The sequence below is a fragment of the Sylvia atricapilla genome, chromosome 10 (genome assembly GCF_009819655.1).
Source record: "Sylvia atricapilla isolate bSylAtr1 chromosome 10, bSylAtr1.pri, whole genome shotgun sequence".
In the NCBI taxonomy this organism is placed as follows: domain Eukaryota; kingdom Metazoa; phylum Chordata; class Aves; order Passeriformes; family Sylviidae; genus Sylvia; species Sylvia atricapilla.
This window is the reverse complement of record NC_089149.1, coordinates 24026158-24050312: the sequence shown is the minus strand read 5'-3', so window position 1 is coordinate 24050312 and position 24155 is coordinate 24026158. Positions and strand designations below refer to the sequence as shown.

The 24155-nt window shown below is 38.9% G+C and overlaps 1 protein-coding gene across 1 annotated transcript in view; it reads left to right on the top strand.

The window, feature by feature from the left end:
• SLC9A9 (solute carrier family 9 member A9) overlaps positions 1 to 23940 on the top strand; it is a 175005-nt gene extending 151065 nt beyond the window's left edge. Inside the window, exons 15-16 of the mRNA XM_066326367.1 lie at positions 21448 to 21553; positions 22051 to 23940. Coding sequence (XP_066182464.1) covers positions 21448 to 21553; positions 22051 to 22272 — 328 coding nt within the window. The 3' untranslated portion in view covers positions 22273 to 23940. The remainder of the gene's footprint in view (positions 1 to 21447; positions 21554 to 22050) is intronic.
• The last annotated feature ends 215 nt before the right edge of the window (positions 23941 to 24155 follow it).

The following is a 24155-nucleotide window of genomic DNA, read 5'->3' as shown; positions in this document are numbered from 1 at the left end:
TGTATGTTTTCTAAGGGAATGATTCACTGGTTTCTGCAGCTGGAATGTCAGCCTTGCCAGTCTTGGAAAAGCCAGATTAGCACTTGTTGTTACCTGAGAGGAGCAGTGCATTTCTTTCACTTCAGCTCTCATCAGGCTATTATTTTCTTAGCAATAATCTAATTTGGGGGAAATCCTTTAAAGTACCACAGGTAGTAAGAAAGGGAGTAAAATGCACCTTCTTTCACTATTCAGATAAATAAAATATTAACTACTAACTGGAAACTTTTTGAACTAAGTGAAGCTTATGTAAAATGCTGCTCTGAGAATCTGATTGATCTCACCATGTAGAGTCTTCATAGATTAACTGAATAGATCCAAGCCCTGGTTCTTAACTAGCATCCCTAGATTTAGAAGAAAGTCTAAAAAGTTTGGCACAGCCTTATATTCTTCTCCTATTAATCCGCATTTTATAACATTTTCTCTGTTTTGCTATCTCTGAATGTCATATCAAAAGCTATATGTTTACAGTAGGCTGACACACTTATGTGACCTTCAGGTATCTTCATTGTATTCTAGATTTATTTCCTCTATCTTGAAGTTCATGGTGGATCTCTGAGTTTTATCTAATATCATGATGAGAATCCCAGAGCAATGTCTTCCCCATCTCCCCTTTCATTTGTCATATTTCTGTGAAGAAGCCAATACTGTCTGCCAATCTAAAATAAAGCAGCCATATACAGCTGTATGAGGAGCAGCTGAGGTCACATCTTTTTGTTGAGCCTGGAGGAGACTGAGGGGAGAGCTCAGGGCAGGTACAGCTTCCTCCCGAGGGGAAGAGGAGGGACAAGCACCGATCTCTGCTCTGGGCTGACCAGTGACAGACCTCAGGGAGTGGCCTGAGGTTGTGCCAGGGGAGGTTTAGGTTGGATCTTGGGAAAAGGTTCTGCCCCCAGGGGGTGGTTGGACACTGGAACAGGCTCCCCAGGGCAGTGGTCACAGCTCCAAGCCTGGCAGGGCTCAAGAAGTGTCTGGACAAGGTTCTCAGGCACAGGGTGAGATTGTTGAGGTGCCCTGTGCAGGGCAGGATTTGGGCTCAGTGATCCTGATAGGTCTCTTCCTCTTGGGTTTGGTTCTCTCACCCAAGATTTAGGTGGTTAGAGTCTTTTGCCCTCTGAAGGCCTTGAGCCAGACGCAAGAATGAAACAGAGTCTTCAAGGTCTTGTTTTTCAAGGTTTCTCGCGTTGTTTATTAATTCTTATCTTACAATGTTCTCTGTGCCCATCCCAGGTGTTCTGCTGCTCGGACACAGGACGACTCCTCCTTCGATGGGATGTCGGTACCTCCTTGTATAGATAATTATGTGTGTCTTATTTACAAGTATGTGCCAATACCTGTCACCTATACTAACAGGGTTGTCTCTACTCTGACCCAATCTCATTGAACTACTTTGTGCCACTATCACAGCAGGAGATGGAGGCCAGGGGAGAAGAAGAACCACCCAGGGCCCTGCCCTAAGCCCACCATCTTGTTTCTCCATTCACCTCCATTCTAAGACCCCCAAAACTACCGAATTTTTCACCCTGTGATAAGCTACACTACTGTTGTCACACTCTTGTGGTTTGTAATTCTTCTCTCAAGGTTAGAAGTTTTTTCCATGGACTGACATCAAAGCCAGTGTCTTCCTGGGCTCTCTGCCATGGTCTACAACCTCTCTGTACAGATCCCAGACCCCTCTCTCAAGTCCCCTTTCTTGGGTCCCAGACCTCTCTACCAAGGTCTGTGACCTACCAAGACGCCCAGAGGAATGCCCTGGACTCCAACATCTTCCAACATAGAATATTATGTGATTTCTGTTATACTGCCATCATCAGTGTTGATCAGTAACATTTATCAATCAGATCAAGAAGGCTTTCTTAAAGACAGACTTTTTTTCTTTTAAGTTTCCCAAGTTGTCCTCGCGCCACAGCGCAGTGGCATGTCTGTGCCTGCAATGATGTCTGCCACAGGAAGAAGGACTAGGTCCTGTTGCTTTGATAGGTGTGAAAAGCATCTCATGAGCTTCAAAACAGAGGACAGAGAAGTAGTATCTTCACATATGAAGTATTAAGCCATTATCCTCCATTTTAAGCACTTTTTAAAATTAAGATGTAAAACTACTGTACTGATTTAGTTTCTGTCCTGAGTAGGAGTCTTTGAGTGTTCTGCAAAGGAGAGACAGACTATGTCTCAAATATCATTAAATTATATGATAAATACATAATGCCAGGTAAAAATTTTATACTGCCTAATGCACAAGCTGTTACGCCCCTATTAAATCTGATGCCTGGTAGTAAATCCAATGAAATGCAATGAATGAAAAATAAATAGATCTTTGTGTTTACTCATATTGTAGTAACTGTCAAACAACACTAAGCATTTTTTTCTCAATGAAGAATATGTTTTCAGCAAAGCAGGAGATTAGTAAACATATTTCAGGTTACAACTAAAAAATATGTTTTGATTCAAGAGTAGAAATCTGAATGTTTCCGGGTGTTCTTTGGATAGATATCAAGGAAGGACAGCAGTTCTTGTTTTTCTAAAAGCTAGAGTGAGCTAGCCAACAGTATTCAAAAGACTACAAGATATTTGAAATGCAACACACAAACCTAATTCAATCATAATAAGGTTCAGGTGACAGAGAAAAGCAAAATGGACCAGAGAAGGAAATTAGCCAGTCCTCCTCCTCTGTGTGTTCCCACTGAAGTTATCAGTGCTACCAGCTGTCTCTGCGCTCCTTCTTTTCTCAAGACCTTGATCCACTTAGGATTATTGCCTTTCCACACTCCTGGCTGCTGGGCAGCAGGCTCTGAACAGAGTAGGCAGACCTTCAGTTGCTAAAGGAATGGTCCAAGAAGACTTGTAAAGACAGACCGTGTTGAGAGGACAAGTCCATCTATTTCTGATTAATTAGCAGAGCACTACTCCACTTGCCTACTGTTTTAAAGTAATACTAAGATGATGACTAAAAAATACTCCTACAGCATAAACCTCATGTGGGCAAAATTGAGTTGTTAGGCTACTCTTTTTTTCCAAAATACTCATTTAGCTATGCGGTTTTTTCTGTATGTATTTGCTATGAACACCTTTCTTACTGACTCAAACAGCCTCTTTTCTTAGTATCCAGCTTCAAACACACAAAGGATATGTCTAGCTGGATACTAAAAAGAAAAAAGCAGTTACCACCTTGGAAAAGGGCCCACTTTATTACCAAATACCATGGCCCACACATCTGGCTTTCTCAGTAGAGGAAATCCTTAGCGTGACTTGACAACAATCTTCTGGATAAGCATCTAAGCCTGCAGAAATCAGTGCACTCAGCTCGGGACAATGCTGCGTTTGAAAGCAGAGAAGACCAACCCAAAGTTAAAGAATAACTGTCATTTTTGCACAGTAAATAGTTTTCTTGGCTAACTAATGTAAATTAAATTCTATAAAATATTCTTCCATTTTGCAGGCAGATATCCTAAACAGATTTTCTAATTCTAATAATACTTAGATTTATAATGCTATTTCTCACTTTTCTATTTCCTCTTTAGTCTGTCACCCAAGGGCATCAATTACTTCTTGGGTTTTAGTATATACTGACTTGATTTGCATAGACATCTCGCATGACATATTTCTTACATTATTGTGCTTCTCTGTGTAAATAATTTTCTAAAATGGTTGCAGTGCTGAGCTAAAATAATATATATATATATATATATACATTATGCTCCTGATATATTTAAGGCTGTAATCTTGTTTCATAAAGCTATAGCATGATTCATAGGATAAAGGAACAAAACCGTTGGACTCAAGAACACACTTTCAGTGTACCCAACGAAAATTACCAGGGCATGAGAAGCAGTATACCAGAGTTCTATAATTTCCAGAAAAAGTTTCCAAAACAAGTTAGAAGCTTCCAAGTCTTTACATATGCTGATGGTTATCAATCTATATCACAGCTATGATACTCTTTATTTGTGAACTCTGTCCAGAAGCACCTGTATTCTGTGGTGATAAATTCTTAGCCCAGATCTCTGTATTCCCACCAGCAAGCAAAGCCTTCAACCCAGCTCTAAGTGCTGCCATGCTGGAGCATGCCTGACGACTGGCATCCCCTGCCTATGCTGCCACTCTGCTCCTGTCCTGTAGGCGTGCTCACAAGAAGACAAGACCCTTTGAAGGCAGCTTTTTCCCATCCCAAAAGAGCTCACTGGCTTTTTAAAGTGTAAAGAGCCACATGTTTGCATCAGAGAATAAATCTCAATCTCAACGCCTTCAGCTACAGAGTTCTCTTGGTTTCTCCCAATAAACTTTACCTTATCTAAACAATTAAATAGTCCATGAGGCAGAGAGATCAATGCACTGAAGCCTGTCTTTGCCTCCTATGAGGAAAATTGAGGCTTACGTCTAAGTAGATAAATAGTTCTACTACTATCACAGATGGGACCCACAGAGACTATCACAGAATGCCATGTAGCCCTCACTGTGCTTCACCTTGCAACCCTGGATGAGGCAAAGGAAGTGTGAAACAAGGCTTTGGAATGTGCTCCATTCCCCTGGGCCATCAGCTGCCTGGAGTTTTGGGAGGCAGCAGTGCTTCCCACAGAGAATATCTAACATAAGATTCTAGTTCAAGACCCCAAGACAGATCCACTGATGCGAGTGCCTCCCAGAGCAGACAGCTAAACAGGAAGAGGTACTTTTGCTTCCCACCCTCTCAGCATCTCATTTCAGTGTAGGTTCAGTGGATTTTCACTCATCAGAACTCCAAAGTCTCTTTATGACTAAGCCTCGTTATTACAGAACTCGAAGCTCACAAGTCTCACAGGAGCTTTGAGATACAGCAGTTAGGTGATGCAGTGCTGAGTGCTACAACACCAAATATCCCAAAGAATCAGTTTCACAAACATATTTCATGAGGACTTTATAGAACCTCGGCAGATGGAGTTCCATAACTCCTGTGCACACTACATATGAGGTCAGGGGCTTGCTGAGAAAATGGTTTATCAACAAGGACTATAGAACTGCACCCTCTGACCTATTATAAAGCAATATCATAATTACGTGTAAGTGTTCATTACCTTTTTTACAATATTATGTAACTACCACTACACTTGTTTCACTGCTGATGGCAAAAATTAGTTACTTTCTTGTCTGTTTTTAAGAGAGGTCTGCAGCCCAGGCAGTGGCAGACCTCTAGGTACTCAGAAGTACCTCTCAGGGTACTTCTGCTTCAGAACAAAGTCCTGCCCAGCCACACTGGCTAGACAGGATAAGGGGAAAGGGAAGCAATCCATCTTTGCAGGACTGTGTTGCAGGAGCTTGCTATTTTCATCTGGCATTTTGGTTTATGTGACTGCTGGTCTGTGATGTTACTTGTGAAAAATCTCTCTTCCCCTGTTCCCCTGTTCTCAGCATTACCCCATTAAGCAGGTGGAGAACTTACACCCAATCTTTATTCAAAGTCACACAGGCTCCATAGAGATATTTTCAAACTGACTTAAAGTCAGGTAGAACCTTGAGTGGGCACCTTTAGTGCACCAGACACTCAATGTACCTAATTTATGATTGAATTACCTGATTCAAGTTTCAGTTACAGCCCTGAATATAAATGTGCCCAAAGCTAACAAATTAAATAGCAAAACACAGCAAAACGTCTGAGCATTCTAGCAGTTCTTTGGAGAGATGCCAAAGTTTAATAGCACAAACAGAATAAATAAACTCTACTAACAAATCAATTTTTCAAAGGTAACATCTGTTGTGCACTGGCTCCTGGTGTGAATAGATTCATCTGTGCACTCATAAAAGTGGGCTAATGGGATTCACTGTGCTCCAATACCCATCAGCATGCTTTGTCTTAATCAAAAACTTCAAGAGTTTTTACTGAAACAAGCCAAACAACTTATACCTATTTTGCATTTTTGTGTTTCATATGAATCGTTACATTAATTCCACAGAATCAAAATCTGAGGATATTTACTCAGAAATGTAAACAGAGAAAGGAGTCTGAAAATCTGTCTGAGAGAAACTGTTTCCCCCTGCTTCTGATTTTTTAATCTTGTGCTTTTGATAACTTCCCAAGACTTCCTAAACACCAAAACTGTGCTATGCTAGAAGTCATGTGACTTTGGCTTATGCTATGCTTCATCAATTTAAACCAAATTTTCCACAGTGTACGTGACACAACCTAGTTATATCAAATATAAAAAAGAAGGTGCACGAAACAAGTTGCAAAAAGGATTTTTTATCTTTGTTTTATGAGTTATCTGAACGAGCAGAAATCAATGTTTTAGCTGGGTAGAAATTAGACTTAGTATTATGCTATGCATAAACACAGATTAAGTCTTAAAACTATTAAAATTAATTGTGCCTTTACACAGCCCTATCATAGAGATTATTTTTAAAATGATGGGTTTAGTGTGTTGAGTTCTTCCTCAATACTTCAAAATTGCATGTCGGTTTAGTTTCTTTTCTATAACTTTACTTCCCACTCGGACTTTATAAAAGCCCTTTAATGCTTTCTTTCGGTTTTTCCCAAGCAAGATTTTTATCAAATTTTGCTCAGAATGTCGTTATGTGTCCTTGTAAACACAAGCTTTGTTAGCAAATAAAGTTATTAATTATTAATAGGAGTTGTTAATTTGAGGACAGATATCTGGACATTATGTTATTCCAACATCTCCTGGGAGCTGTGCAGTCGAGGGGAAGGAAGCAGCATCCTGTAAAACCTAGGAAAAGAAGCTGGGTAGACTGGGTTAGAATCTTCCTTCATGTGTGTGATAGGACAGCTTCACCTCCCAGCAGCTGCTGCACCAACAGCTTTGCTGCAGTGCAAAAGAAAAGTTGAAGAATTTGGCTGGTTCCTAATCTCAGCTAACACCCCTTCCTGCCATTGCATCCCTCACATTTCACAGTGGAATGCACAGGTTCAACCCAAGACTTGGCATGAGGCTGGAGCCCCTGCAGCTGGTCTCAGAATGGGGCATGAGGAGGGGAAGGAGGGAGAGAATGTGATTTGGCCATTGTGAGAAAATACCGAAGCTCGGACACCACACTATTAAGGAATTTTCAATTTCAGCCCCAATAAGACTCAGATAAGCAGCTGTGATTGACAGCAACATTAATTCAACTTTAGCCAGCATCAGGATCAGATAAAATTCAGTAGCAGAAAGAAAATTGGCACATTAATGGCCAAAAGTCAAAGAGAAACTCATTTTGAGGAAATCACTCCTGCACTGGGTAAAAGGGTTCTGAAAGGAAACAAAACAAAAGCAACAACAACAAGGTAATTATTTCTTAGGGTTTGGGCTTTTACTTTTCTAGTCTTGATTTTGATCCTTAATGGTGAGTAGGAACCATTTTAATCCTAATCTCTATTTATACTTAACATTTGGGGTAAGGTATGATGGAGAACATGTGTATAAACATCATGATAGAAAACTCCTGCACAATATTAATGAAAAATTATCAGCTTATTTTTTTTTTATTACTACTTCTATATTCTTTGTTCTCAGAACAATCAGTAACATAGTCACTGCTGTGCTAAACACTGCACAAAACCAAAGTTTTCCCACACCCTACAGGAAAGCAACCTGAAAGACATAATACCATACAGAGATACAGATAATTTCTTTCTGTACCTCCCTCTATCACATAGTATATATTTTTAAATAACATTATAATATTTTAAGGAACTTAAACTAGTTAAAGCTTTTCTGAAGTATTTGTCTAAGGAAACTCAGTGGAAGTGAGAAGGACAACACAAAGAACATGCTGTCTGGAAAATCGTTAGATAACACGTTCTAAGATGATGACAAACAGAGGTAGAAGGACAGTTCTTAATACTGAGTGAGAGAGGAATGATGGGGTGGGAGTTATCTGTGAAAATTATTTCAAGCAGAAAACCCAGGGAAAAAGACAAGAAAGAGTCAAAAGGAAGAAGAAACTAAAAAGTAGGACACACTTGCGTACATGAACCTCCTGGGACCAAGAATGACAAATCATCACCAGGTCTCAAATCTAGGGGATAAGTCAACAGCCCCTTGGCAGGATCTCACTCTTAATAACAGCAGCACACCAAAAGGCTTTGCTCTTCTTCTAAAGCTGCAGTGTTTCAGCTCCAAAAGTTAGAAAATATATCTACTTTTTTTATTCAGCATGCAGTGTACACTATGGTACAAACCAACATTTATCCACAAAAGCCAATTTTTTCCTTCAAAACTATTTTTCTCATGTTTGAGTGATCAGTGCACATGCTACTACTTTTTCTATCCACCTTGCCATTGAGGGCTTTTTTCACCTGCCAACTCTCCATCCCAACATCAAGAGTGAATTAAATATGACAAGTTGATGAGCCTCCTCTCCCAACCCCTTCATCCAGCCTGGTTGACAGAGGGTCAGAATCTTCCAATTGCAAAATTCATCCAATTATGCTGCTCCTTGTCCCTTGTTACCACCTGCCAACTCCTCCAAGTTCACACTAATTTTCACAGTATAAGCACAAATGCACATGTCCAATAGCTGTTCTTGGCATCTAAAAGACAAAGATCGTTAGGGTAGGTCTAGAACTGGAGGAGGGAAGAAAGTGAATCCCAAATGTATTCCAAAAAAACATTCAGAATGGAAATGTTTATATGAGTTCAAATAGTTTTTAGGTAGCATTACACTGCCAACAAGAAAATCAAACTAATATTAGTACTGGTATTGTGTATTTGAATTTTCTGCCCTTTGCTAGGCTGCCCCACAATGTTTTCACACACACACACACACGCACAGAGGGATCAACTGTGCCTTAACTGAAAGTCAAACCCTGCAGGTACAGACCATGTAATATTGACTTGATGCAGCAAGGGCACAGATACTACCTGGGAGCTGGGACCTGCCAGTCTCAATTCCTCAAGGAAACTGCAGAGTATTTTCTGTACATTTCTGAAGCGAGGAATAGAACTTGAAGTGGATGTAGTCAGCAGGTTAGTTATGGTCAAAGACTGAATGAGTTCTCTCTGTTTCCTCAGTGACAGAACTGAGATGCAGGCAAATAAAACAACCTGACACACAGGGTCAGTTCTATCTCATCTATACACAAACACAGAAGCCTGATTTAACCATTCAGACCATGTTACTGCAGCCATAAAAGATAATCTGCTGTCATCTTTTCTTTCAAGATAAAAAGTTCTGCTTGCCTCTCGGTATGATGTTTTAAGAGTTTCTTTGTCAAAGCTGTGATGTCAAAAGAGTGCTCTGCTATTAAACCTTTCTGTGTCTTAAATTCCTTCCACTTCGTGTGTCACAGACTCCTTTCAGTTTGCTCACCTGAGAAGGTTTCACAGGACAATGCCTCAGTGCCCCAGAGTGACAGGAGAGGAAACATGCACGTCTCAGACACTTCTCATATGTCAGAGTGTTTTACTGTAAGTGACAATCAGCATGATACTGAGAAAAAACAACTAGAAATAGGAAAATCAGGGAGGGAATGATACAGAGAGGGCATAAGATATTTTATAGTAACTGATATTTACAAACACAGCACAGGACAGCCGTGCAACACCACAGATTCAAAAGCTCTCTATTGCCAAGACTTGGGCCTGAGGCACACCCCATATACTCTTTCTTCCCTTTCTAAATGCCCTTTCTAAGATGACCCAAGCTGGCTAAACAGGAAATTAATTTCTTATCTGTCTTCAAATGCATACTATTCCCTTTTGTCTCTCTCAAATAATAATGTCCCGTGAGGCAACGTACCTTATGTGCCTTACTTAAAACTACATATATAGGTTCGATTTGCTACTTCAACCTTGTCTAGCCAAACAGGTCTTATCAAAGACAGATACTGGTCTAATCTGACACAATTAACTTTTGTTAAAAACACATTCCGTTTTATCCAATTTTCCATGTAACTCCACGTCCTTGAACTACCCTTTTCCTTCACAAGTGGTTCAAAGTCTTTGTTTAGTACTGAGGTCAGACGTACATAGCCATCCTCAATCCAAAATACTTACAAATCTCTGTCTTTGACTACTATCATAGTCAGACAAAGCTGTATTAAATGCAATGGTCAAATTATTTTCAGCTGAAAATCAGCTTTCAACTGAATGAAAAAGCCCTTGGAAAAATTCTGAATTTTCATTGAGCTGTCAGGGATCTAAACCCAGAATTATCTCCTACAGAGAAATCAAAGATATTTCTATTATAAATGATAAGTTAATGTCGTAGAGAAATTTAGTTCAAATCCCTCACTGATCAAACAGCTTTCCTGAGGGTGGATCAAAAACTACTATGAAAGAATGTGGAACAACACCCACCATCACGGACAGATACATAAAATAATAATAATTTAGGAAGGGCCAGACTTCCTAAATTATTTGGCATATACATCTCTAGACTGTAGACAAGAAAGCTGTTGTCTACTATCTAGACACATATAAGCCAGAAATAGCAGAAGGAGCTGCTGCAATGGTGCTCTGGAAAACAATTAGCTACAGAGTAAAAAATACATATTTTTAGTAAAAGTGTCAATCTCTTATCTAGACTACGACAATGCCAGTGATCCAAATGAATTAAGGGAAATTGAGCCTTCAGGGTATTTCTGTGGGCTGAGGAAGTATCACTATAGAGAGGCAACCTTATTTAAATCTTTCATAACATTGACACCCACAAATTATTATTCACACACAAGATAACAGCTCCTTCCACATTATTAAACCTTGTGGACAAAAAGCTGATGAGATTTCTGGAGACCATACCAGTATCTCTGTGTTGGAGTTCACTTAACTCCCCAGAAGATGAGCATCTGCCCCTGGGAGAGGAACTGTCCCAGGCAGAGGCACTGGGAACACCCTGCCCCAGCAGGGCTGGGCACACACAGGTTTGCTCCGGCTCCTCAGGGAGCACAGGGAGCTGCACCACTGGCCAGGAGGAAAGGAGGGGAAATCCATCCCAGTCCAGGAGAAGCAGAGGCTGTGCGAAACACCAGGATAGGAACTGGAGAGCACAGGAGTGAAGAAAGACAGCATGCAGAGTGGATGGGCCCAGCTATCCAGGGCAATCTATGGCCACACACAAAACTTACTGTAGATACTGCCACTGCCTGGTAATTTTACTGCTGTTCACCAGGGAAACATTCATCATCATGATGTTCATGGAGATTGAGTCTACTTAACTGGGCTTTAAGTCAGCTTCTGTGACACTACTGAAGGTATCTATTGCCAGGAACACCTATTTTGTTCAACACCTGCAGTAAAATAAACATTTGAGCCTCTGAAAGCTATTTATCATTAATCATGTTCTGCCTGAGATAGTGCTTTCCCTTTGCACCTTGCTAACAACAGTTCTGCAGAAATAGAGAAATCTTTGAACTAGTGTCAATTTCCACAAGATTTAGAATGCAATTTGGAGATTTCTTTTTTCAGAATAAAAGAGTATAGTCTATTACTGTAATTGTATTCTTAGATGTTAGAGATAGGAGTTTAACAACAAGAACAAAAAAACTACTTCAAATCTAAATACATTGTGCAAAGCATTTTTCTCAATATGGTAAATGAGTTAAGTGTTTCTTTGTTGACAAACTTCAAGCTAATAATTATAACTTATAAGCTAATAATTATATATAATTATAATTATTAGAGAGCCAATACAGCATTGTAGAACTCATTGAAGAACTACAGGTTCGCACACAAAGACAATGAAGTACTCATTCCACTGCTGGAGAACAAAGAGGAGCTAAGATGTGCTCCTACAGAATGCTAGCAAGATAAATGAAGCAGAGCTAAGTAACTGGAGAGGGTTTAGCAAGTGTAGTCACACAGATATAACCCAGGACAACTAGGAATACATAAAAAAAAAAAAAAAAAAAAAAGGCATCATTTGAAGAATTATCCTAAATTGTTCTTTGCACTAGAATTTGCATACCTCATGGGGGACATTAATTTGTGAGGGCTTTCTAGAGGGTCTTTCTCTGTATTAAAACATCCTTACAACAGCAAAGATCGGGCTTGCCAGGAGGCTGCTTTCTTTGGATCACAGCAGAACCTATTCCTAGGCAATGTGTCTTCACATCTTCAACACTGAGCCCTCCCCTTCTTAGTGTGTTTTTTCCACAAACCTATTAAAGAGTGCCAATTTCATCCAGCTATCTAATTGTGTCTCTAACATGGGTTAAACATTTGGACCACACAAGAGTAGATTTTCAGAAGATGTGTCAAACTAAACAGACTTTGTATTAGCAAGATTTCAGAAAGGTTGTTCTGCTCTCAGCAGCTCAGCTCAGCACAGGAAGATGTAAGGACAGTTTATTTTAAGCCAGTTCCAGCACCTCTTGTTCATTACCAATCTGGCCAGAATACAACATACTACTGCGTAAAACACACTTCTGCAAAATGCTAAACCATGTCCTGATCTTGCCACACAGCTTTTGAATCTGCTCCCATATCTGGAATGAGCATGGTTTCCCACAATCACACAAAAAAGCAATGCTATATTTCCATGACTACACTGGATGTTATGCAGGTGCTGTCAGCTCGCTCAAGGGTTTCAGCAGCACAGGTCATGGCAGTATCCTGCTTTTACATTCCATGGAGACACACACATCCCTGATTACAAGTTCTGTTTGTACAGTCATGCTGGGCCAAGGGAGCAGCACTCCAGCCTATCTTCACAATTGTACCAAACAGTCGTCAAAAAGCTTTTCCAGAGTTTTCATTTTCCTTGGAGCTACTGTTCCCTTCTGACATGACACCAATCTCCTGTTTTATTCTTTATACCACAGTCTTCTAATAAAGGAAGAGAGGTTCTATTGTCTTTATACAGATTTTCTTTTCTAAAATATATAGTGAATTATCCCTTTTGTTCCTATTTTTTTAGAATCTTTACAAAAACAAGCAAGCATCAGAATAAGAGAGGCATTGTTCCTCTAAGCCTTCTTCCACATTTGTTGTTCATCTTTCTACTAAATTCTGCAAGAAAAGAAGTTCTTTACAGGACTTTTCTCATAAGGGATCATATTTTCCTTTCAAGTTGTACCTTCAAAACTCTGAGAGCATCCGTTAAATCATGGCAATGCAGAAGCTGGATATTTCTCAAAAATCCTCTCCACAGATCTGTGAACTATTTTAAGTATTACTGTGCTGCTATATATGGTGTATTTGATTAAATATCTCATCTGACTTCCTGAAAAAACGCCAAATTATTATTTTCCTATTTGAACATAATTTTGGTGCATTGGCTTTAGCTCTCCATCTACATCACCAGAGGCCCATAGCAAGACTATTACTCAGCTGTTACTCACATAGATCTAGAAGCCATTTTCTTGCCTTGCTTTCACTGCAGTATTTTAGTTTGAGCAGAATGATGCCCATTTATTTGGAAACTCTTGATCACATTATTCTCTTGTTACCCTCTACTTCCACCATCCTCCTGGTCCATGGTTCTCCTGTTACAGGGCAGAGACACTACAACCACTGCTATCCCTCAGGAGCTGTCTTGGTGCAGATTCATTTTACCTGACAAAATGTATTGATGAAAGATTTCTGAAAGCTTTCACTTTATTTGAATCAGACCTTCTCTGTGATTCCTCTGTGTTCTCCTCTGTGATTGAAGTAATTCACTTGATCAAAAACAATTTGTACTTACACTTCACTGCATTTAATTTTTATGTTTTATCCTCCCTGCACCCTGCAAATTATTAGATTTGTGGTGCCACTGGTATTAAATTGCCATTAGTAAGGGGTGTAACCACTGCCAGCCCTCATTCTTCACACATCTGCCTTCTGGAATACCTCTCTGCCAGATGGTGATGCCAAGGACAATCTCATTGTACAATCTTCCACACACAGTGCAGAAACCCCTGCTAACTTGCCTGTTCTTCTAAATTAGTTCCCTCTGCCAACACCGGAGTTCAAGTGTTTTATACAAAAGCTGCACTTCACGTGAACAACTTCAAAGTGATCTCACCTGAGGCAGCTGGCTCCAGAGACTTTCTAAGGCTTGAAGGTTCTGGGCACAGCCAGGTCACAACAGTGTTCATCCTTTCTAATGCAATAATTTGTCTTACTCATACCAATGGTATCTCCAGTTCTGTAATCATGTTAAATGTATCATATGCAGAAGATCCTTTTCTGCAGGAAAAGAAACCCTATTCCCAAGCCACAGACAGAGCAGTTTTGGAATGTCCTGAGAAATTTCTATGCCTTAAAACATGCCAAGAAATCCTTTTAAGTTTTCCGAGGTCAAATTTCTTTTTACGAAACCCATGTTCACTCAGGTTTTCACTAGCTTAACATTTTTGAAGTTTTTGCTGGGTTTGGGGCCATATTTATTACACAGAAATTTATATGCTTTTTATCTTCCTTTTTCTTCTATATGTATTTAATGTAGTATTTTCTAATTATAAAAATGAATGCCTTTTATACGCTCCTAATTTCCTTGATATGGAGGACATTTTGTTTGATTTCTTATATTTTGCCTTAGGAATTCTATATTCTCATGTTCTAAAGTGAGATTCATTTCACCAAGTTTTAGATAGTTAATTTTTAGACATCTAAGTCTAATTTAATTGTTTAGACTGTTTTACAATCAATAAAGGGAAAGAAACTAATCCTAATCTTAATTCATTCCAATTAGTCTTAATCTGCAGTGCAGGAGTTAAAGGTCTTGGATTTGGCCATTTCTCTTTGGGCATGAAAAAGTAAGACTGGCAGTTTAGATGTCTAAATGTCTAAATGTCTAAATGTCTAAATGATGTCCTGCTGTAAGGTGTCTGAAAATAGGGGATGCCAATGATGTCAACTTAAAATCACACACACTTGTCAGAAAAGTCCTGAGCACCATGCACGTCCTCAGCACCAATGGGATTAGTTGCAACCTCTTCACTGTGTGTAGCTGACTTCTGCATCTCTGGTGGTGCTGTTGAGTTGGTTGTAAGATTTGGGGTATTTTTAATTTGTTTGGGCTTTTGATTTTGGTGGCAGTAGTTGTTGTTTTGTTTGGGGACCGTTGGGAGGCTGTTTTGAGGGGCGGTTGTTGTTTTTTTGTCAGATGAAGAGTCATTTTCTTGTTACTATACAACTGATGTCAGGGAAGGTTTTTCTTCTACTCTTTGTCTGCCTCACATTAGTCTGCATCTTCCAAACCTCTTTCTAATGTTAATTTGTCTCTTCATATATTCTTTTTAATCTTATATGAGTATTCTTACATCCTCTGCATGTTCTATCCTTCTATTTTCAAGAGTAGCTGCATTACCACTTATCAGTTATATAAGCAGGTTTCCATTTAGGTCTCTGATTTTTACTTACTTGGAGGCGTTATATTCAGGATATAATAGACTTCAAATAACTTAAGTAAGCTGTCTCAATTTTCTGCTCTGCCTCAGGGAGCTATCAACTGAGACTCTGGTCTGCAAATACCCCAGACATCTTACTCAGCACATCTAAAAGAACAAGCCACTTCTCAGTCTGCAGCTACTTCTATAGAAAAAGATGTCACTGAGGTCAGTTCCACCAACTTCCTCCATTTTGCCCACATCTCTGCAATGCTTCCAGTTTCAAAGTTGAAAGCAGCAAAATTTCAACCCTGTTCTGTAAAAAAAGCCAGCATTAATTCTTAGAGTCTGACACTACATCTGGATCTGGAATTTAAGTAAGACAGACTTTCCTGTAAATACACATTGAACCATATTTTATTAATACAGATTTTCATTAATCTCCCTTCTTTCAGACACAAGAAAGACAAAGAGAGAAAGAATGAATCTTTTAAAAAAAGAATCCTGATGATTTGACTTTGCAGAGCTACAGTATTATTCCTTTTATCCTCAGTTGTTAGGTATTTTAAGCTACAATAGTAGCAGGAGTTTTCAATTTTTTCTTAAACCACTCCTTGAAAGGATTAAAAAAAGTCACAAAGAACTAGAACAGAATTTTCTAGTAACAGCTATAAGTTAAAATTAAAATATAATTTATAGCAGATTTAGTGATTCCTCCTCAGCTTTCTTCACAGTCCAGACTAATTTATCTTTACATGTTAAATAACCATACGTCTCACGGGCTTTTCAAACACACATCTGTTATTCTAACAAATCTAACATAACCATTGCCCAATCTTTCAACCAGTCTATTCTGATAACTCCAAAATCTTCTACAAATTCCATGAAGAGCATGTACAGCATCCTCTCTTGCAAGAGCCAGGAGGAAAGCTCCATCTAAAACCCCTCTCCTCCCTTGGGGCATTTTAATCTGCTGAACATGCACTTCAGAGCTGACCATGTCTCTGTGCCTCCCCAAATCAGTCATGCACACAAGCTGTGCTCTACAGCACCCAAATAATCTCAGTCAGCTGTTAGCAGGAGTCAGCCACGTGCACAGCTCAGCCAGAGAAAAGTTTCATGGTTTAGCTGCTCCCACTCAAATGCTACCAAAATGGAAATGTTTGTTCTTTAGGCTAACACGTAACTCATACCAAATCATCCTTTAAAAAACAACACACACAAACTGAACTCTAACAAAGAGCAAAATGTGAATTCTCCTTGTTACAGAAAACAGATTGAAAAAAAAAGTTGAAGTGACATCTTTACTTTCATACCTTTCTTAATTAGATTTCTTCATAAACATAACAAAAAGTAATATTAAAAACTTATAAGTAATCTACAAATTGAGACTCCAAAATATTCACAGAAAGGACACTAAAACAAAAGGCTGCAAAGCTCAAAAAATCTTAAAAATATTGCACAAAGAATGGATTTGGGGAGTGGTGACATTAAATTTGAGAGATTCATGCCTGCGGCAGAAATATAGCACCTAGCAGTAGGATATCAAACAACATATGTAACAAATATGCACTTACAGCAGTCTGATATAAGAAAACATCCTCTGAAAAAATGTTCTATGCAATTTTGTCTAGTATCACAAAAATTCCTATACTTTGGGGCTTTTTAATAGTAAATATAGTTGGAACATGTTTTCCTTTGAAGGGGATGGGATTACCTTCAGTTACAGAGTTCCCATTACGTGATGAGGCAAAAGGCAAACTACCTTTGGACCCAAATGCAGGGATTTACAGAGCTGCCACATTTCCACCCGGGACCACCTCTGCTGCTTTGTTGAGGGGGTGGATGGGGTGCTTGGGTTTGAATTTTTTTGTTGGCTGTTGTTGTGGTTGGTTTATGAAGGGGGTGCCCCACCCCAGCAAGTTGTTTCTCTCTTAGTATGATATTTTTCATACTACAGCCACAGTTGGACTAGGATTCTGCTCCTCTGACAAAACAAAAGTGAACGTCCAAGTCTAAATAGCCACAACATTTCTGCCAGAATTTCTTTCCCTATTTGAACATGTCTTTGAATATGAACATTTATTCAGAACAGTCTTAAAGGTGCAGAACTTAATACCCAGCATATACAGAACAGACAACTGGGGACACAAGTATCATAAAGTCACCCTAAGACAACATACTAATGCTATTTTATCAAAAATATAGTGATTTTTGATACTCAACATCCTCAAAATTAGACAGAAAATATCAATTAAACAAGTTGTCACGGAAATTTTTACATTCTGATTTTTCATCCTAGTATTAAGTCAAAACTTTTTTTTACATCTTCAGTTTCTCTGTATGCTGGAAAACCTAAACATTCTGCAGTATAGCAAACTGCAGTAGTGTTTCTCCTCAGATTTACCTGAGACTTCTCACTTAAAAATGTTTGTTCAGGTTACCTGTATCTTTGTGAAGCAGGAGCTATAAAGGGGGAAGATTTCTATCTTAGATGTCTGTTTCTGACAATGTTAAAAAAAAAAAAATCACAATTCTGTGGTCTGATAAATCCTCATGAGATTATTTCTAAATACATTGCACTTAGAGCAAAGAGGACAATCAGACCAGTCAAACTCAGAATAGACAGAAGCTGAACCAGGAAACAGATTTAGATATTGAGCCTGGTGTCAGTGAGACAAAAAGGGAGAAGAACTTTGCCTGCCAAGACTGAAACTGCCTGGGCAAAGGGATGGTCAAACAGCAATAAGGCAAACCAGGGTAAACATTTCTGGGTATGTTGCAGTGATTGAAGGGCATGGACCATGCTATGCAAGCTTTATTAGTTTATTGGTTTTATTAGTTTAATACACTAATCACCAGTATTTATAGTTCTCTAATGTCCATACAACATTTTCCACTGGGACCCCTTTGCCTCTGTTCCCTTAGCAACACAATCTTTTTGGTTATCAAGTCCCTGTTACATTATCTTGCACCACCAATGTCCTTGTTGCATCTTCTCTCATCAGAGCAGTCAGAGTGACCAGGCATGATCACTCTGAATTTTCTGACAGAAGCTTAACTTTTAAAAATAAATAGTCTTCACTTTTCTTCTTGTCTTGAATTTATCTCTCCCACAGCCTCCACTGTACCAGGGCCAGGAGATCTGTGGCACTACCCAGATCAGCTTCTGCAGCTGTCTGATCTTCCACAGCATGTGAACTCAGAGCAGGAGCCAGGAGATCAATGGGAAAATGGGAATTTGATTATAAAAGCAGAGCATGGTAACACTCCTGTATTATTTATAGATTAAAATTCTATGCATGTGCCTATACTGGCATCCTTAATCCAGTTTCACACTTCAGAAGTTGCCACCTTTCCAATATTAATACCATTCTTTAGCAGAGGCTGTTGTATGGCACAGATGTGCAGGTGGGCTGTGCTGCCCAGGGAGGGCTGAAGTGCAAAGCAGTGCTGCCTTGCTACCTTCTCCCTATCCCTGGGCTGGACAGGCCTGAATTTGATCCAACTGGAATTTCCCAGTTATGCCAAGAGGTTTACACTTAGTTTCTTCCAATCTTTAATGCAGCCTTAGTGCAACATCTACCTTTTTCTATTACACTATTTAAATTACATCTCCCTGGAGATGAAACCAGAGCAGCTGGAGTGTGATAAGGCTTCTTGCCAGCCTTGAAATGCTGTAGGACCCACATCTGATTTGCTTTTGAAATGCCAGCACTGCACATAGATTTTTCTTCCCTTTTATGCTGCCTTAAACGACGTGATTATGTCTGTAATACTACAAAGCAACTGTGTCAACAATAAAGAGGAAACATTTATAGCACAGGTTACTAAAACAATGAAAAATAGGCCAGTGCAATTTAAGTTCCTTGAGTGGGCTGAATAATAACTAGTTAAATAAGGAACAAAGATAAATAATTTATTACAGAATCAACACAACAAGCACAAGAAAATTGCATTCTCTTTAAAATGCATCTCAAGAGGCTTCAGAGCAGAAGCATGGACAACACACAATGAATGTGTCAGAGCAAATGCAAAATGAAGGGGATTTAGAGAACCTGTTGCAAAATGGGTTAATCACTCAACTTCAGAATATCCACATACGTAAACACCAGCCAGTTAAACACACCAGACAAAAGATTATGCTTAAAGTAGTAGTGGCTGAAAGGACTGAAGATCACTGTGGTGGCTGGGTAGATTGTCTGCTTCAGCACACAGCCCCTACTACTCCTTGTGGTCAAAGCTCTGTGCAAGTGTAGGCAAAAACAGGACTCATTTTTACAGAGTGGGATAAAAGCTCATTAGGAAATTATAAGGCCGTTTACAAGTAAGGCCTAGCTCAGACATCATCAGACTAAGAAAGGCAGAGTAGTACTCATCTCCAATTACTTATTCTGGAAGAGAATGAAGGAACAGAGGAGACAGAACTCAGTATAATCAAATGCAACTTCTCTTACAAGCCTGTATTTTTCACGCTCGGTCTGACAACTCAGTTCAAACAATTCAAGTTGTTTGTAATAACAAAGCAAATATTTCCAAAGATTAAAAACCCAGAATTAGGCTTGTATTTCCATTTTTGGCTTTCTAATTAGGTTTTTCTGAAGTGCTGAAAACAACAACTCTAATTAATAGCTTTCATACTTTGCTTTTTAATAATAGCTCTTAACAGCCTGGCAGTTTGGAGGTTTCAGATAAAATTTGGAATGGATCAGAGAAGATCTTTTGGCTTGGTTTCACTCCAGCAGAAATGAGACAAATCTAAACTTTTCCTAAACAATTAGATCTCATGAGATTCTCACCTTGATCATGATTCTGATAAGAATTTATATTAAGACCTCACCATCTTTTCTGAAGTAGACTCAATTAATTTTCCACACAAAGTCAGCATATGACCTTGTATGAAGAAATTGATCAGAATTTTCTGACAGAAGCTTAACTTTTAAAAATAAATACAAAATGTGCACATACAAACACCACTATAGAACAATTTCCATGTCTGTAGTGTATAGGACACAGCAAGTTATTTAGCCTTTCAATTTTAAACTGAGATCTGAAGCATATTTTACATTTCTTTAGGATAAAAATTTGTACTTTGTGTTTTAAGTACTGATACCATAAACAGCCAACAAAGAAAAGGAGGCCCTGGTGTGGACAGGCTCAAGACTCAGTGTTCCTTCCTCAGTATTTCTACAATATTGCTGCAGAACCTGAATCACTACGGTTACATTTGTTCCTTTCCTGTTTAAGGAGCAAGGAAGAAAGACTGGGGAAGATGGCACAAGCAAGAAGGCAAGAGAAAGGAGTAGGGAAGAGAAAGTGGGATGACAAATCAATAAATTAAATTTTCCCTAGCAGCAAAAATAGCTGACAGATCTGCTTTCCAAAGAACGCTAAAAATGACTTTGTGAGTAAAAGTGGCAGAGAAGAGAAGTTCAACTTGAAGGACTCACGGGAGAGCTGTTATTGACAGATACGCAGATGATGTAACTGCTCAAGATGAGCAGGTTTTTCTTTTATCTCAGTAAAGCACTTCTGGAAGAAAAGATTGGAAAGACAGGTATGAGACAATAGCATAAAGCCTGTTCCTAACTTAGATAATTTTATATAAAGAAGAGTTGATGTATGAAGTAGAAAAGAAATGCATTGAATGCTGAAGATAAAGTATTGCAGAGAACAACTTTATGTACCCAGTAAAAAAGGAATTTAATGTTTGATGAAATATACTTTCTCTGTTGAAGAAATGCATTGATTTTTCCAAAAGGCTAAATACATATGTTTAAGAAAACATTTGCTACTGTTCTTATATAAATTAGCTGATAGAACGGCATCTTAATTTGTCCTGTTTACTCTTCTACATCTTGCTCCAAATGTGATTTCTTATGCGATTTGATCAGGAGACAATCTAGTGTACACTTCCTGTGTTTCAGCTTCTGCTGCATTATGTATCCCATGACATTGCCTTCAGCCATTCTGGAACCCTTTCATGATAGGTTTTGAGTTTGGTTTTTGGAGAGTTTTTAAGTTGGTTTTTTCCTGTTTTACCCTCCTGGGGTGGGTAGGGTAAAGAGATAGTATTTTCCATATTTCCATTTAGTTAGATGATTTTCTTGTGCTTTAAAATGAAATTTCTTAGTGCAGCATGTTGCCACCAGCATCTCTACGCAAATGTCCTTTAACAAACCTCACAGATATCTAAAGCCTCTCTTAACCCACACTGGGCCACCTCTCACGTCAACGTTACCTGAATGGTGCAACCCTGTTGCCAGGCTTCTGACCAGCCCAAGTGCATATGGGGTAAGTACCCAGCTTGGCTAATTTTGTTCAAGGTGTTAACCAAAACCTGCCACTATAGATTTAACCCTTCAGTAGAGTCCCTTTTCTAAAGCTTTTTACTTTTAATTCTAAGAATTATACCATTTTTTCAGTTGTGAAGAAGACAAGGTACCTTTTCATAAATGGCCACTAAATAATATAAGCTTCAAATGTGAGTGATACACACTAAACAATTTATCCAGATGCTGAAAGTACTGGCTACCCATAGCGATATTTAAGCACTGAAATCATCTACAACATCTGAAGGGTAGGTTATGTTTCTCAATACTGCTTGAGAGTAGAACATAGTAAGCAACTATTGGCTTTAATCAACAAGATGGTAGATGAACACCGAGAAAAGAAGCAAGTAATGAAATAAAATGAAAGTGAAATTGCATCAGAGTTGTGTTGATTTAAGCTTTAACAAAAATCTCCCTCAGGAGTCTCTTCCACAGATCTTTTTCTTTGTTTGAATACAGGATCAACTGAAGGATGGCGACACAGTTTATATCATCAATAATGATGAATTGACTGAAAACTATGACTCGTCTGCTCACATACCAGTACCAGCACAGGACAGCACAGGCTCCACCCAGGCTACAGGCAAGGAAGATATCCAGGAAGGAGACCTAGGACTAGGAGGATACAAACTCCAGCTTCAACACACTGCAGGTCAACCACAGAAGAATTCATTGGCATGAGCAGTGTAATGTTAATCACAAGAAAGAAAATTAAAACAAAGGAACAAAAGATCCTGTTATGTGAACAAGAGGTCAGAAAAAAATGTACTAAGCACAAAAATCAAAGAAAATTTAGATTTCAGCAACTAAATGCCTGCTTCTCCTAGGAAAGGAGTTTGCTATCATATCCATGTATCTACAACCGTGTGCAGGTTTTATAACTATAGCAGTTTTTAGTATAAAGACATAGGGCAGTACCTGCTCACTGTTCCATTACAGAAATGTTTTGTCTCAGCACTTGACTGTACCGTGCCCCTTACACGTACACAGGCCTTTGAATATTGCTTAGAGCCTTCAGTAAGTTAAAATGGAGGGAAATACCTTCCTAACACTCATGCGTACGAGATGACAGCTCTTTTCTACAACTGGTCCTGACAAGATCCACACATAACTACTCAGTAGCTTGTACATTTATAAATAAGAAGCAGAAGATTCCTTATCCAAGGAGTATGCAATCTAAAAATGCTTAAAACATGCATTGCAGCACCTCTTTCTTGATAGATAAAGCTCCTTCATGCTCACAGTATAGACTTTTCCTGACACCCAGCCAAATATTTTCTTTCTAAATGCACCTTATAGCCTGGTCCACAGAGGGTTTCACTAGGCTGCCTGAAACTGAACACTGATAGTAGGAGACATCAAGGTGTATGAAATCAGCAACAAACACCCCTCATGGTGTTTGAATGGGCAGCACTGAATGGGCACAACCACTATTTAAACCCAGCAGCTATTCCACAAGGCATTGATCATCACAGCTTGGCAACACGCAAAGCTTAAACGGAGGAAAGGTTTTCTTGTTTTGAAAGATCATTCTAAACATATACTTTGATTTAAGAACTCAAATATTCTTTACTGCTCAGGAAGAGTTGTTTCTAATCAAATATTTCTGCAAAGCAGTTATATCTTTAAACTGTCTGCTCCAAGGACGAATTTGTCTGCCTCTCTGCTTATGCTGGGCACTCAATATTAGACTAAATGAGGACTGTGGTGGTTAGATACAAAAGGGGGAAAAAAAACAAGAGAGGTATCAAAGTGTTCATTGTTCTGCATAAACACAGTAAATGGATAACCAACTGCTCAGCCACACATACAGCTGGCTGCCACATACTATCAAGCATTAGTACAGACCAGGTTTGGCACACAGCAGCTAAGCAGTGCAAAACCAGGGACAGAGCCAGGCTTCTGTTGTTATAGCATGTGCCTTTCCTCACAGCATAACTTTCAACTAACTGCATGATGATGTTCCTACAAAGAAACTCAAAACATCAGGAGTTTTTAAAAGAAGATCATTCTTAGTATACAAAGACAATGGGCAAGAAGAAATTTGTGATCTAGAAAACTAAAAATCAAACTGTCTCTATTAATAGTCCTAAAGATGGATAGGTCTTAATTTCACCACAAATAAAATGTAAAATACAAATATAATCAAGTTTTAGTCATTCTTTTCCAGTGTAAATTATTTCTGGTTATATGTGACTCTAGAACAGCCATTTTAAGCATAAATTTGAACACAATGGAGTTGTATGTGCTGTTACAAAAGATCAGAAGCTTAAACTGGCCTTTTATTTTGTCCTAAACTCTAATCAAAGATCTTCAAAGGGCCTTATTCCCCAAATGGTACAAGTAATATTCAGGCATGAATAACAAGTTCTAAGAAGAACTATTGAATTTCCAACTCCATGTTTTGCTTTGTTTAGCTGCATGGGCTGGGAAAAGATGTGCATCAGCTTGCAAGAAGGGCTGGATAATGGGTAAGGAGGGAGGGTTTTGTGGCCAAGTATTGAGAGACAGCAGAGAACAGGGGAAGGAGCAGTGGGCAGAGAGACACTGGAGTGAGGTGAAGA